This window comes from Marmota monax, unplaced genomic scaffold (assembly GCF_021218885.2).
Source record: "Marmota monax isolate L192 unplaced genomic scaffold, Marmota_monax_Labrador192_F-V1.1 WCK01_AAM20220418_F8-fsc00057, whole genome shotgun sequence".
Taxonomy (NCBI): Eukaryota; Metazoa; Chordata; class Mammalia; order Rodentia; family Sciuridae; genus Marmota; species Marmota monax.
The window spans coordinates 3,146,989-3,162,782 of NW_026693933.1; the positions used below are offsets into that span (position 1 = coordinate 3,146,989).

General features: G+C 34.4%; 1 protein-coding gene across 2 annotated transcripts in view; it reads left to right on the plus strand.

Annotated features, from left to right (window-relative positions):
* Nucleotides 1-15,794, plus strand: part of Bzw2 (basic leucine zipper and W2 domains 2) — a 56,212-nt gene that overhangs the window by 25,330 nt on the left and 15,088 nt on the right. For both annotated transcript variants that reach the window (XM_046463644.2, XM_046463643.2), the window contains exons 3-6: nt 670-846; nt 5,278-5,381; nt 8,303-8,368; nt 12,327-12,462. In XM_046463644.2, the coding sequence (XP_046319600.1) occupies nt 670-846; nt 5,278-5,381; nt 8,303-8,368; nt 12,327-12,462 (483 nt within the window). The remainder of the gene's footprint in view (nt 1-669; nt 847-5,277; nt 5,382-8,302; nt 8,369-12,326; nt 12,463-15,794) is intronic.

A 15,794-nucleotide genomic window follows, 5' to 3' on the forward strand; every position in this document is an offset into this window, starting at 1 on the left:
ATTCTAGTTTTCTATTTTCTAGTAAAATAAGTATCCACAGATATAACCTTCATGAACAGAAAGCTCTTTTTAATTCTCAGTGCTGTTTAAGAGTATCAAGGGGTGAAGAGACCAAAAAGTTTAAACCCTCTGCTCTGAGGCAGTATTATACATCTATAGCTAATAACATTTATTGAAGAATTTATATTCTAGAGTAATTTGTCTTATAAAGGAGATATTCCTATTCATTTCTTCCTTCTCAATCTTTGCTTTTTATTTTTATTCTTATAAATTCTTTGGTGTTTCTCTGGATCATTTTCTTTCTTGGTCTAAGGTGAAACAGCAATTTAAGTTGCAGTTGTTACACTATTTTTTTCCTCTGATTAAAGTTAATAGATTTTATTGGCTTAGCCTACAAATGACAAATGAACAATCATTAATTTTATTATATATTAGATAATTGAAATATTCTTGTGGCCCCTTTGAACAGAAATGCATTATTTGCTTGAGTAAATGTTTAAACAAGGGGTTTAAGAACATGGGATTCTAATAGAAAAACTTAAATTGCCCTTTAATTTCTAAATAATCACACTAAATAAAGAATAATGGGCAAAGAGAATATGTGTAAAACACCTTGGGGAATATAATGTGTATATATAAAGGAATAATTTAATGGATTTTCAATTTTAGATGAAAAAGAGAAATTCGAACCCACGGTCTTCAGGGATACACTTGTCCAGGGGCTTAATGAAGCTGGTGATGACCTTGAAGCTGTAGCCAAATTTCTGGACTCGACTGGCTCAAGATTAGATTATCGTCGCTATGCAGACACACTCTTTGATATCCTGGTGGCAGGCAGTATGCTTGGTAAGCCATGTGTTATAACATCTTTTTATAATATATGTATATATGTTTTAATTCTATTTTAATATTTCTTTGTAAAATCCTATAAGCTTGCATTTATTAGAATTCATTTTTAAAATGCAAATAAGAGTCTACAGTTTTTTACCTAAATGACAATTTGGAATGATATTAATGTGGGTTTGAAATGATAACTCGCTAATAAATGCATAGAACTGAAATTTTCTCTTGACATTACAACTGTCAGCTACTTTTCTTTCACTAAAAGCCAACTGTCCCATGTGTCCCTAATCCTTCAATGTTTATGTAGAGGCCCTGAAGGATAATTTCTACAGAAGAGTGTAGCTTTGTGTATGTCATCTGGATCCTTCTTGTATACTTATGAGACCACATGTTTATCATATGGCAGCTTTTCTTTTGAACATCATCCCTTTATTTAGTACATTGAAGTGTTAACTGTCAACAAATTTAAAATCAATTTTTCAAGGTTTAGTTAATGCCATTTCATCCATAAGTAATAAAATATCCAAGAAATACAGTTTAAGCCTAGTTTCTTTTTATTGTTTTGCAGTACTGGGGATTGAAGCCAGGGCCTTGCACATGTTTAAGGCAAGTGCTCTACAACTGAGCTACATTCCCAGCCCTTAAAGACTGGTGTTTAAAAAAAAAAAAAAAAAAGCACTCACACACACACTAAAAGCTGTTTCTAACAGAGCAATTGAGGGAAAGGCTTCAGGATACTATTTGTATCCTGTGTTACACAGCTGACCATAAAGCTTACTTAGGTATCCTAACCACTTGGTTTTTTTTTTTTTTTTTTTTTTCCTGTCAAAGTCATTCTTAGGTCTTGGTTGTTGTAATTAGTTTGTATAGTAGTCATAAATTACTACCTGTGGTCAGTTCTCAATTGTTTAGGGGACATTTGCAAATGTATGGAAGTATTTTGATTAAAGAGTTGGGGTTGGGACAGGTATGCTTCGGATTCTGCTATGCAAAGATATTTCAACACAATGAAAAATTGCCCTGCCCTAAATGCCATCTGGGCCTCTCACTGAGAAACACTGCTTAAGCCAACTTCAAGACAAGGTGTGTCAATTCCCCCACTTTGAGGTGGAGCCTATTCTAAGCTCTTATTCCAAATACTTGTTTTGGTGCTTGGTCTCATTTATTACCAGGCCCTTATTATCCTGCATTACTGATTTTCAACACATACTAAATCAGTTTTATTGTTCTTACTGTTTACATAGATTGCTCATTATCACTTTAGATAATTCAAAAACTGTATACATTGTGTTCCACTCCCAATACCCCAAAATGATCATTGTTGATATTTTGCTTAATTTTCTTCTAGAATCTCTTTACCTCATAAACTTTTGAGAATGCAGTGATACTCAGAATGTAGGGTATACATGGGAATTTACATTTACTCAGCAATATATTATTGCCTTTCACACCCATGAGTGTTACTAGCCAAAATGATATTAAAGAATATTATTTACAGTTTTCAACATCGTAAACAACAATGGTATCAGTGTCTGTGTACACATCTTTGTGCTATTATGTAATTATATCTTTATTTACATAGCAAAGGATTAATGGATTAAAGGGTGGAAATATCTATATCTATTTGTATTTCCCTATGTGAGAGAGAAAATTAGCCATCAAATTGAATGCTATAGTTAATATTTTGTCGAAAATCACAAGTACTTATATGCATTTTCAACAGTGTTAGATAACTGAGAGTTGTTAGCCTTTTTAGATCTTCATCAGTCAGTTAAATGACAAATATTTCACAATTTATAATTGTTAGCAAAATCAAAGATTTTCTAATATGATTATTGGCTGTAGTTATTGCATTTATTATGAAATATTTTATGAATACACTGGTAACTCCATGCAAAAATAATCTTCAGCTGGTTCTTACCAAAGTTTCACATGATTGCATTAATCAATCATATAGATTTTGTTGTTGTTACTGTTTATGCAGATTGCTCATTGCCACTGTAGATAATCCAAGTCAGGGTATAAAAAGCTATATGTAGTGTTTTCAGCTCTGAGTGACCTCCAGGCTGCATTGTTGATCTTTCTGTCCTTCTTGAGATTTGCTTTTTGTTGTTGTTGTTTTTATTATTTATTTATTTATTTATTGTTCTGGGAATTGAACCTAGAGGTGCTTTGCCACTGAGACTCATTCCCAGCCCCGCCCCCCCCCCCTTTTTTTTTCTTTTTTGAGACAGGGCCTTGCTAAGTTGCTGAGGCTGGCCTCGAACTTGTCCTTCCGCACCAACCTTCCTAGTCACTGGGATTATACACATGCACCACTGTGCCCAGCTGATTTTATTTACTTTCTTGAGACTACCTGGACCCTCCAACCTCTCTGAATATCAGTAGTTACATAATTTCTGCTCTATCTAGTTAACCACGCTCCTTACATTAAGTTGTCTGTATACTTTGCATTAATTATTTCAAAGTTTGTTTGCCACATGCAGCAGATTAATCTCTGAAGTCCAGGTTTCACTCCTTTTGCCTATGTTCATACATCCATGAAGGAGGTTGGGGGAAAATGTTTGGTTCCACTTACTTAGCATAGCCTGTACAATCCCACATGCCTACTAAATCCAGATTTATGGTATGATTAATGAAGTCAGCCATCTGCATGCTTTTAATATAATATAAACACCTCATTTAATTATCACATATATAGGAATTTTCTTCACACTCACAAAAAATTTACCTTCTATTATTCTTGAACCATATTGTTCTTTCAGTTTTACCCTTGCCTTGACAGCTACAAGATGTAGTCTACTTTTCTTTTACTTCTATATTGAGAAAAATAGCAGGACCTCAAAAACTTAAGAAATGGTAATTTAATACCTGATTCCAACATCAGGAAAAAAAAATTTAAATGCATGTTGTGGCAATATTATTAATGTGTAACAAGTGTTGTGTAAAATAATGAATTTTGGGGCTGGGTCTGTAGCTCAGTAGCAGAGCACTTGCCTCTCACATGTGAGGATTGGTTCCATCCTCAGCACCACATAAAAATAAACAAATAAAATAAAAGCATGCAGTTCATCTATAACTACAAAAAAAAATTGAAAAGAAATATAATGAATTTAAAACTTTTATTTTTAAGACAAAGACTATCATTTTTAAAGTCAAACTTTTCAGCTATATAACTTTTATCAGGAATAATTAGCCCAGAGTGTTTTGAAGGTTATCATCTTAATAAAATTTTGTTCCAGGTGGTTGTGTTCATTAAGAAGGGCTAATTAGATATTGTACATAAATTAATTGAGTGAAAATGGACTTCTGAAGGAACTGACTCTTCTAAAACTAATTTGCTTATAAGACTGTTTGCTGGAGTCGGAAGCACATGAAGGAGGCAATAAGCAAAAGAAAGTAACTCTATTGAATTTTTATTTGCCTATGTTTTCTAACAAATGTCGCTATGTGTGGCCTTTTTCATCCAAAGATCTGAAATCACAAGTTAAATCAAGGCAGATATGCACTAAGATACACAAAAGGAGTGGCTGATGAGTAAGCAACATTGATCTTCCAGCTTTGATCACAACGGTATTGTTGGTGCCTATCACAGTAGCTGATATGAGTCCATATCTACAAATACTTGTCAAGTATATGAAAGATATCATTCTAACTTGGCTGATTTATACTGCCTATTCTAATTACCAGGAAGAAAAATCAGAAAAGAAAAATACCTAATGTTCTCATTCTGTCCTGACCAATCAATGCTTGTAATGACCATCATTAAAAGTTAAGAGTAGGAACCTGTGAATATGGAAAGTTGAATTATAGAAAAGAAAGTCATTCTTTTGTTTTAGTGCATTTAGTATACAAGGAAAAAAAGATATGGCAGGGCATCATTCTGTTCAACCAGGCATGGATGACTGGATTAGTGGAGGAGGGAAAAGTTTAAGAACTACCCAAGTGGAAACCAACAAGATCTGTAAGAGTCAAATCTGGTCAGTCCCATGCTTGGGTGAACTAGAGTCCAGAAAAATATTGTAAAGCCTGGAAAGAGAACCGAGTCCTAGTGTGGAAAATATCAGGAGTTGCACTGAGAATGCTAAAATCAAAATCACTGAATAAAGATTATTCCTTAACTTCCATGGTTAAAGATATACTTTGGAAAGAACCAGATTTTTATCAATAGGCTCTAGTAAAGGCATGGATATGAACAATATTATATACAATGGTTGGCATATGAAATGAAGCAGCTGATTTGTATTATATTGGGAACATAAATTTATAGTAACATGTATATATTTACACATTCACATTATCTATGAAATTTTATGTGCCTCACATTTTATATCTCCTTTCATTGTTTTCCTTGATATGCAGGAATTGATATATTCTGTGGATGCTCTTGTCATTCAGATATTGTCCTGACTGTAATTGCTTTTCTCTTTTCAGCCCCTGGAGGAACACGCATAGATGATGGTGACAAGACTAAGATGACCAACCACTGTGTGTTTTCAGCAAATGAAGATCATGAAACCATCCGAAACTATGCTCAGGTAGAATCTGGCCTTGAGAGGTTGTCATTGTGTTAGAAGAGAAGCATTTGAACAGCATTGAGGAAAACAAAACTCTATAGCCCACTTTTCAAAATAGGGATGCTAGGTAACTTTTAAACATGAAATAATACCCAATTGCATTCATCATAACACAATAGGCAGTAAAAGTACAATAAGATACCATTTTGTTTACCTTTCACCTTTAAGAAACATGGCAAACCAGATGCCCACAGCCATTGCTGATGGGAATGAAAATTGGTCCAATCTTTGGGGAAAACCATTTTGCACTATCTTACAAAACTAAAACTTCATATTTCCTCTGACCCAGCAGTTTCACTTCTGGTTCTTTGTCTTGCAACTCTGCTTGCACTGTGTGAAATGACTTGGTGATGGTCACATAGTATTGCTTATTGTAAAATCAAAGGATGAAAACAACATAAAAGTCAACAGGGGACTATGCAAATAAAATTTGGTAATTCACATTATAAAATACTATGTAGCCATTAGAAAGAGATAAGAAGATACTTGTAGTGTATAAAACCAATAAAAGATTCATATCTGGATTAAGAACTGCAAATCAGAAATAAAAGATAAGCAACCAATTAGGAAAAGATACATACTGGTATGTCAAAGAAAAGGAATCACAATTTCCCTAAAATATCTGAAAGCATGTCCGAACTCATTGGTATGTAGACGTTTTCATTAAAACCATGAGTTATCATTTTGCATGCATTAGCTTGGTAAAAAATTAAGAAATCATTAGTTCTAGTAAGGTCAGGAAGTGGCAGGGCTGTAAAAAGGACCAACCTAATAGATATTACCTTATAAAGCTAAACGTAGGTGCATTACCGCTGTCTAGCTTAGGGCTGGCATACTTATTTTTGGATTCTATTACTGATCCTTCTTAAAAGGCAGTTGTTGATTCCAGCTAAGCTCTTAGGACAAGTCCCAGGGCAACAAGTCCTCTAGTTATACAATTTCAGTATACAAGATGGAAAAAGCCATGGGAATTAACCGTGGCTAAGTGGTCAAACTTAAGATGTTAGAGAGTATGCCTTTACTCCAGTTATTAAAATGGAAAAGGCATGCTAAGCCAAGTGATTTGGGATATGTGGCCATTAATAATTTAAATTTTGTGAAATTATTTTAACCACCACTATTTTAGCAAAGATATATTTTCACTTTTTATATTTTAAAAATGTACAACCAGTAAAAACAAAGGAAATATTTTTTAAATAGAGCAAAGAATTGAACAGACAGGATTGAATGGGTCAGACTCTAATCTGTCCTCTAAAAATCTGTTATTCTGCTGTGTAATGATTGTAAATGTCTTGAGAAGGTGTATCCTGAAGTAAATATACTCAATTCAAAAGCTGGTTCTTCTAAATGTCCCACTCATCTGAATAAGGGTAGTTCACAATGGATCACAGTTTCTAAGTGCATATTTCTTCTCTGATACTTAGTAGTTGTTTTCAGCTCTGCCAAGTCATGATAAATGGCTCTTACCTTCTCCATAGAATTTTTTCAGGTTCAAATTAATGCAAATAAAAGTTGCATTATTCATTATTTTAAGTCTGATGAATGGAAAGATAAAGCCTAGAAGAAAATTTAGTATAGCCATTTCCCCAAACATAAAAAGACAATGAGTTTAGTCTCTTCATTATGTATACAGAAGATGGTTTCTTTTTGCTAATGATTTTATTTTGCATGTGGAGTACGGATATTTGAAGAAACACCCTTTCACTTGTCATTTGAGTTTTTAAATTATTATGTATTTACAGATTGACCAGACTGGTCAATGGAAGGCTCAAGCAGAGAGAAGTTAAATGGAGGGGAATATCTGAATGGAGCCTAGTCTTTTAAGCTGTTAACTCATTGGAGAATGCTTTTTTGTTTGGTTTTGGTTTTAATGATAAATTTTGCTTTCTTGTAGACATTTACCTATGCAAATATAGAGTATCATTCTTAAAGGAAATTATTTTTCATATTAATAATCATGTTAAGAAATATGTGAGCACTAGTAGAAGTTGGAAATCAAATTTTGTAGGGCTTTAATACAATTTCTTTCTTTTTTTTCCTTACTGATATCATCAATTTCCTGTGGGGTCACTAGTCTTTACCCCATAAAGGACAACCATAATTTTCACTCTTGAAATCCATCTTAACTATATTAATAACTGCAGCAAAAGTTGTAAGAGTAGGCCATGCAGGTATAAGAGAAAGGAAATAGATTCTGAAAACATTTCCACGGTTTTTAAAAATTAAGAATATTTACAAGATCCCTCCTTAAATAAAAACATTTCCACTGATAAAACAGTTTAGAATCTGACTGATATAGTGGCAAACCCTGTTTCAGAATTCTAACTGGATTGTAGGAACCAATAATCCTTTACTGCCAGTATTTGTCTATAAACATGTTTTGTTGTCCATCTGGAGAGCGATCTGCCCTGGGCTCTGTTTTCCCCCTCAGCATGTCATTATCTAAGGGTTGGTACCTCTGACCCCTTCTTTCAGCTCTTCTCAATCACTGCCTCCCAAAGATGAAAACCTCTACTCATGGGCTGGGAATATAGCTCAGTTGGTAGAGTGCTTGATTCACATGTACAAGGCTCTGGGTTCAATCCCCAGCAATACACACACACACACACACACATTCATTTCATTTTCATCAACATTAATTTTGGTTTCTCTACCTGTTCTTCTCTTGTAGATCTATTTTATCCTGCATGTGCATTTTGATCCTCTTTTCCCTTAGGTCATTGTAATGCATTTGTAGTTCTCATATCACGCATGAGCATGTTTAACCACTATTATTTGATGATGATGATGATGATAATGATTAGTCTATGGGGTAGTTTTGGTGAGTTTCTACACTTTTTTAAAAAATTGTTTACTATTTAATGGTTCTGTTTTATGTACAGGTCTTCAATAAACTCATCAGGAGATATAAGTATTTGGAAAAGGCATTTGAAGATGAAATGAAAAAGGTAACAAATCCAATATAATGCCTACCTATTTAAAGTGATGGAATGGAGAAGAACAAAAAATTTACACACACCATGGTAGCTAAAGTGCTGTGGGTATGATGAGTTTTAACAAACACTTGCTGAATAAATGATTCAGTATGACAGATCATTAGCTTATAGCTAGAGGAAGTAGTATGTGATTATCCTAGGCTTTCTTGATTGATATTTAGAACACTGTGCTTTGTTCAATACAAATAGTTTTACAGATTGTGATCTCTTATGTCGCAAAGCTTAAATGATGCGCAAGAAAAATAAATGCAATCATTTGTTACTTAATGAAGTAGATCTATTCTGAGAAATGTATCATTAGCTGATCTTGTGTTATGCAAACATCATAAAATGTACTTTCATAAACCCAGATAGTACAGCTTACTACATACTTAGGCTGTTATAATCTCCTGAGACCACCATCTTATTGCAGTCCATTATTGAGCAGAATGTTATGTAGTACATGACTATTTATCAAGGCAAGACTCAAGGTGATTAATTGCTTAAGGCCTGTGTAAGAGTGTAGCACAGCTACTAACACTCAGTAAAATTCTTTAATTTTTGAAAATGCAGTGCAGCAAAGGGGGTAAAATCACATCTTTGTTTATAGGTATAAATTCAGTGCTTTTTCTCTTCATTGAATGGCTGTAATATGAGGATATTCCTTATACCTGTGTTGTGGGAATAAATGAGATAATATAAGGTGATTAAAATAGTCATTGGCTTCTAATAAGATGCCAAATCAACAGTAGCACTTTTTTTGAAAAGTTGAGGTTTTTAGTAATTGCAACATGTTTCCTCCTCTAATTTGTAACTCCTTTATATTTACATTCAGCACTCAGTGTATTAAAATGCGGCTTTGTATGTTGCTGGGTCATTGTTTCAAAGTTTATATATCTGCCTAAACAAAGTAACCACATGTGAAAAAAAGTTACCATAACATTTACTTCTTTTCTATTTACTCTACCCCTGTTCAAAGTTGTCCCATGGGTAATATTGAGGAAGTTTTGTTAGTAAAATCATTTGAAAAAATAACAATCCATGAGCCTCCTTCCATTTATAAGAATTCTCCAGCATGGATATCTAAAGCTAAATGTATAAAGATGTTCATAACAACATTGAGAAGTTCACTGGTGAAGTCTCCATTCAGCCTGTCTACACATTGGAGTACCATGCAGTCTTGTAAAGACTGAGTCATAGCTGTGTTCATTGATTAAGGGGAAACATCCACCATAAATTAAGTGAAAAGAGAACAACCATTTAGTGACAGTTTTACCTTGGCCAAATTAGTTTCTTTGTTTCTTAGATGTCATTTCTGTAATTGCTAAGGATGGTGGCTATTTGTATTAGTCCATTTCTTGCTGACAATAACACAGATTGGGTGATTTGTAAGGAAAAGTTTATTTCAATTCATGGTTCTGGAGGTCTGCGGGCAGGCACTCCATCTGGTGATGATGGTCTTGCTGTCAGGGCTCCCAGATGGTGCAGGGCATCACATGGCAAGAGATGGGGAGTGTGTGTCTGTGTGTCTGTCTCCTGGTTTCTTCCTATCTTATGAAGCCACCAGGATTCAATCACAGGGACTCTGCCCTAGTGACCTTCGCTAATCCTAATCACCTCCCTAAACCCCATCTCTACACTCCATAGTCAGATTAAGTTTCCACCCTCTTAATACCTCACAATGTGAATTAAATTTCAGCACCTGAGTCCTTGGGGGATGCTCAAACTACATACAAACTCTATCAGTGTTAGAGGCATAGATATACATCAAGCCATCGGAACATTTCTAGTTCACTCAGGGAGTTTTCACCTTTCCATACTATAGAAACTATGTGTGTGTACATGAGTGATTATTAGAATGTAGACATACATAAATGCATTGAAATACTCTATTGTCGTGTATAACTAAAAAGAACAAATTTTTTTAAATATCTGTAAGGATACATCAAACTGTTTATGTTATTTCTAAGAGTACAGTTAGAGGGTATTTTTCACATCTTTATAGTCTTCTAAATTGATAATGTTCAAAAGCATATATTAATTTTTAATATGAAAAAATTAAATGAGAAAGAAAATTGTCCACTACACTGCTAGCTGCTCTGAAAATAATAAGTACTCTATTTTTATACTATTTGTTTTTAAGCCAACTGTTATAAAACATATAATTGTAATGTTGACCTATACAGTTAAGCAATGTGATTATTTATTTCCAAGGATTTATGATTAAATATATTTTTTAATGAATGAGTATACTAATGTGCTTAAAGAAATAGCATTGAAATTTTATTTTGGAAGTTCTTATTTTTGTTAGTTCTTTCCCACTACTCCTTTCCTGGTGTTTTGGGAGCTTTAATCTTTGAAATTCTCATTTTGTCTCTCCTGGCATTTAGATGTTGACTTCTGTTTGTTGAGAATTGAAAGGGTATAGACTGAAACTCAAATGGACTGATTTCACTCTAGAACTGTTCCTTATTCACAATGTTAATATTTAGATAGTTACATAGCTCCCTGCAATATATACTAATCCTCCAACTGTTGGGGAAAGTCAGTTACTGTTGTTCTGTCAGCCAGGGAAGAACTGAGTCTTAAGCACGTGTGCACTTGGTGTATATTGGTGCCAGTGACTTTTCACTGGTGCTAAGTGTTGGAGAATCAGCAAGTGATAGTTGCCCCTGGAGAATCTCAGTGCTGTGCTAGAGAAGTGATGAGATGATGGAAAAAATGTTGGGGCATATTCAAAGCACAAAGCAGAGAAGTATTAGAGAAAAGGAGGGCTTCTCACCAGGCTGACTACTCTTAAAACTCAAAATGGGGCGTGGGGTTATAATCCCTTCTCTTTTGTGTTTCAAACTTTCTAGAGTCAACTTTTATTCAGTTTCACTATTCTTAGGGCAAGAGAATTAGAGCTTGAGCCCTTCTGGGACTCAATATCTTTGCCCCCTCAAATTGCTCTTTCCAGCCCATGTCAATTCTGTTTAGAACTTTGACCTGATATACTCCAGTACTTCCTCACTAACACTGGTAGTAGTAAGGAATATCAAGAACTTAGCCATTTTCTCCCCTCAACAGTTTTGCTTTGAAGACTGTTGTATATTGTAAGCTCAGAAAAGTGTAAATTGGCTGTGAAATGCTTCACATGAGCCAGGCATGGTAGCTCATGCCTGTAATTCCATTGACATTGGAAGCAAAGACAGGAGAATTGCAAGTTTGAAGCCACCTGGGCATCTTAGCAAGATCCTGTCTCAACAAATTTTTTTTTAAAGAAATCTTTTTTTTTTTAAGCATTTATTTTTATGGGGTGCTGAGGATTGAACTCAGTATCTCACATGTGCTAGGCAAGCGCTCAACCACTGAGCCATGACTCCAGCCCCCTCAAGATTTTTTACAAAGGACTGGGGATGTAACTCAGTGATAGAGTAGCACTGAGTTCAATCCCCAGTACTGCAGAAATTACCAAACAAACCTTGCACCTTGACTTCTTTTCTGGTGTTTTTTTTCCCCCATAAAAATTAAGTTCTTTCCCAAAGAAAATGGATATATATAACAGGTGGAAGAAGCAGTGACCCAAAGAAGTGAAAAAATGAGAAAGTCAATGTATGTCAGAAAACATTCTGTTCATTGTGTATACTTACCCTTTTTCATGTTTGTAACCAAATGTAAATTATTTATCTGTATACATTGTTCTTCCAATATCTTTTCCTTTTCATGAATATTTACAGAGGTGTGTGGATGAGCTTAGAGGAAGGGAACTAATCTAATAGCATTGCTTTCTATAGCATCTATTCATAACTGAGCATGTGTGTCGCCAAGGTATAGCAGCATTGTGCTACATGTGACATACTATTGTGCACCATGAATGTACATTCTAGTTGCTACTCTCCTAATTTACTGTTATGCTTTATAGACACGGTTTCTTTTGTTTGATCCACAGCTTCTCCTCTTCCTTAAAGCCTTTTCCGAAACAGAGCAGACAAAGTTGGCGATGCTGTCTGGGATCCTGCTGGGCAATGGCACCCTTCCTGCCACCATCCTCACCAGTCTGTTCACTGACAGCTTAGTCAAAGAAGGTAATCATACTCAGGTTTTCTCACCTGTCGGGTGTAAAAAGGAAAGAAAAACTATAAACAGCACCAGTGCCTCTTTTTAGTGTCCTAAGTGCTTGTCCTCAGAATGTGTGTGTGTGAATGTTGCAAATGTACATTATAGAAAATTAGAGGAAAAAAATACACCTGTACAAAGGCATGTAAAGACTAATAGCAAACTAAACTCTTAGGCATAAGAATAAATATCTAGAGACCCTGAAATTGATCAGGTCCAAACCATTTTTCTCCACTAAGACTCTTCTGGCATGTTTTGTTGGGATAGTAGTTCATTGTGCCACAGCACTTTGTGCTTTGTAGGACTTTTAACCTTTTTGACCTTAGACACAAAATGCCAGCTGATAGCACCTACTCACATTTGTTATAAACAACAAAAAATACCGCATCGCATTTAAATGTTCCCCAAATAGGGCCACTCTTGTAAACCAGTTCCTCTCCAAGATCTGGGGAAACATTCTCAAGTGTTCATTTTGATCACATTTTTAAGATATTCATTGTCTTAAAGACAATGACCACTTTTAGAAAGAAGTTTAGACTGTTCCGTCAGAAAGAGGCTTGTCTTAATTTTAAGGCATTAAAATTTGATGGGAATGCACACAATGATTTGGTTATAGAATAAAACAAATGTGGGCTGTTTTCTTGTAGGAGGATAATGATATTCAAATTAATGCAACATGAAACACAGTTATTTTTCCTTAAAAATATATTAAAAGAGCTTTTGTGAGAACATCTGTTTCTTTGGAGAATTTAAAAAGTTTTTCTCCTAAAGATACGAAGTCCCAGACCCATTCATGCCCATAGTAAAAGGGGTTATAGTTTTCTTTTAGCTGGGGGGGGGGGGGGGGAAGTAAATCAAGAATCAAATGGTATTATTTAAGGACTTTCTATAATGTTTGGCTTACAGTAGCTCAGATTTATGATAATTCAGATTATCCAGATTCTGTAATTATTGTTAGTATGTTGTTAATGTTAGGACATTTGAAAGTGTTCTCCTGAAGAGAGTTCATGATACCTCACACATCTTATTTAGTTATTAGCCATTTTACATGGAAAAATGAGGTGGAATTTAAACCTTGAACATTAATGAAATTAAATTACCCTAGCCATCATTACCAATGCCTTTCTAGTTAACATTAAAAACCTAAGTGATGTCTGTTACTTCCTTTGAAACATCTAGAATATTAATAGTTGTAGAATCTAGATGGTGTGGATATGAGTGTACATTGTTCAATTTGTCCAACTTTTCTGTAGCTTTGAAATTTTGAAATTTTTTATAATAAAATGTTGAGAGGACAGAATGTGTTTGCTATGGAAGGAAAATAGTGACTTTGTCATGGTTTTTCCTTTTACACGACCATTTTTAGAAACTCAGGTTTTAAATTCTTGCTTCTTAATTAGGAAAGGATTAAGAAATTCTTTTTTTTTTTTTTTTTTTTGCCCAGAAAATGTATCCAGCAAATGCTAAGGGGCAGGGCTACTCCACTCATTAGAAGAGTAACTATAAGGTTTAAATCTAGTTTTAAAACTCTTAGCTTCCAGTATACTTTTTTTTTTTAACCTATGAGACAGATTCCAGCCTTGTGCTAATGTTATTTAATTACATAAATTTTATATCGATTTTATAAACTAATAATGTTTAAAATCCCTGTTAATAAATTTTTATCTTTAAATTCAACAATTTCATAATGCATGTTTGATTGTCATTGCCAAATTTTTTACTTTGTCCCTCTGTTGATTCAAGTGAAAAAAATCAAGCAAAGTTGGTATCTATATAAATAAATGATAAATCATTTGAATGCTTTTACCTGCAAGTAACAGGATGTCCTGCACCACATTGTTACATCAGGATATTTATTTCTTATATAATGACATAAATGTAGGTCAGACTTTAGAATGAACAGCAATATGGTTCCCCCATTACCAGGCAGAGCGTCAATTCCAGGGATGGTTGCCCTAGTCATTGTAGGATGTCTGCTAGTACATTCTGGTACATGCTTCCTTGTTCAGGTTCAGTAGAAGGGCACATCTCTTGAACACAAGGTCATTTATCTTTCCATAAGCTGATTAGCTGACATAGGTCACATGACCATTGTGGGCCCAATATCAGTTGCCAAGGGGATGGTGTAGGTTGGTGCCTTAAGGCTGAGATCACTACTTTACTCATGCATGAGAGGTGGTGCCAGGACTTAGACTAACCAAAGTTACCCGGCCTGAACAAAGGGAGAATTCTCTTAAAAAGGAGGTAAGGAGAAGAGAGGCTGCTTGGGCCACCACAAAAGGTGAAAGCATCAATTCAGGAAAAATCAGTTACATATTTCAACTGCATCATAACTCCTCAAAAAAATGCAACATAAGTTTAGAAATTTAAAATGTTTTTAGAAGAGCTAACTCCTAGTTATCAGATTATTTATATTTGTAAATAAAATAGTATAAATATAGATACATGATCATGTGGTTTCCTGATCAAAATAACTAAATAATTTGATAATTTTAAAAATCCATGTAAGTGTTTAATTTGAAAGAGCCTTGATATTTATATAGTCTGATTCATTTTTTTTTTTTTTTTTACTTTTTTTTGATACTGGGGATTGAACTCAGGGCACTCAACCTCTAAGCCACATCCCCAGCCCTATTTTGTATTTTATTTAGATACAGGTTCTGAGTTGCTTAGCACCTCGATTTTGCTGAGGCTGACTTTGAACTTGCGATTCTGCTGCCTCAGCCTCTGTAGCCATTGGGAGTATAAGAATGTGCACTACTCAAGAATACTTTTAAGTGCCTTTTTTTTTTTAAGAGAAATATAAAGTAAATGATGCTATCATATTCATAACTATACTTTTATTAGTCATTAGTTTTCTTTTACTGGAAACCCTAATCAGGAAATTAGTTGCCATCTGTTGACAACTAATTTTTGCCTCAGGATCACTATTGTGGGGCTGGAGGTGTAGCTTAGTGATGATAGAGCACCTGCCTACCATTCAAAAGGCCTTGGGTTCGATCCCTAGTACTGCAAAAGAAAAATAAATAAATAAAAAAGACTACATTGTTAACATGAAATATTGATGAAACCACAGAATGAAGTAGATGCAGAACCCCTGAGAATTCTGCCTTTGAATATATTTTGACCAAAGTAAAAATAAAATACATAAACCAGGCTGGAATCAGGCTGTCCAACTTTGAAAAAAATATTTTAACTGCTTTCATATGAAAATGTTCTGTTTATTGTAATGAAAAGAGAACTGTGTCTGCAGATGAATTCTTTTTTTTTTTTTTTTTTTTCTTGGTACCAAATCAACTCG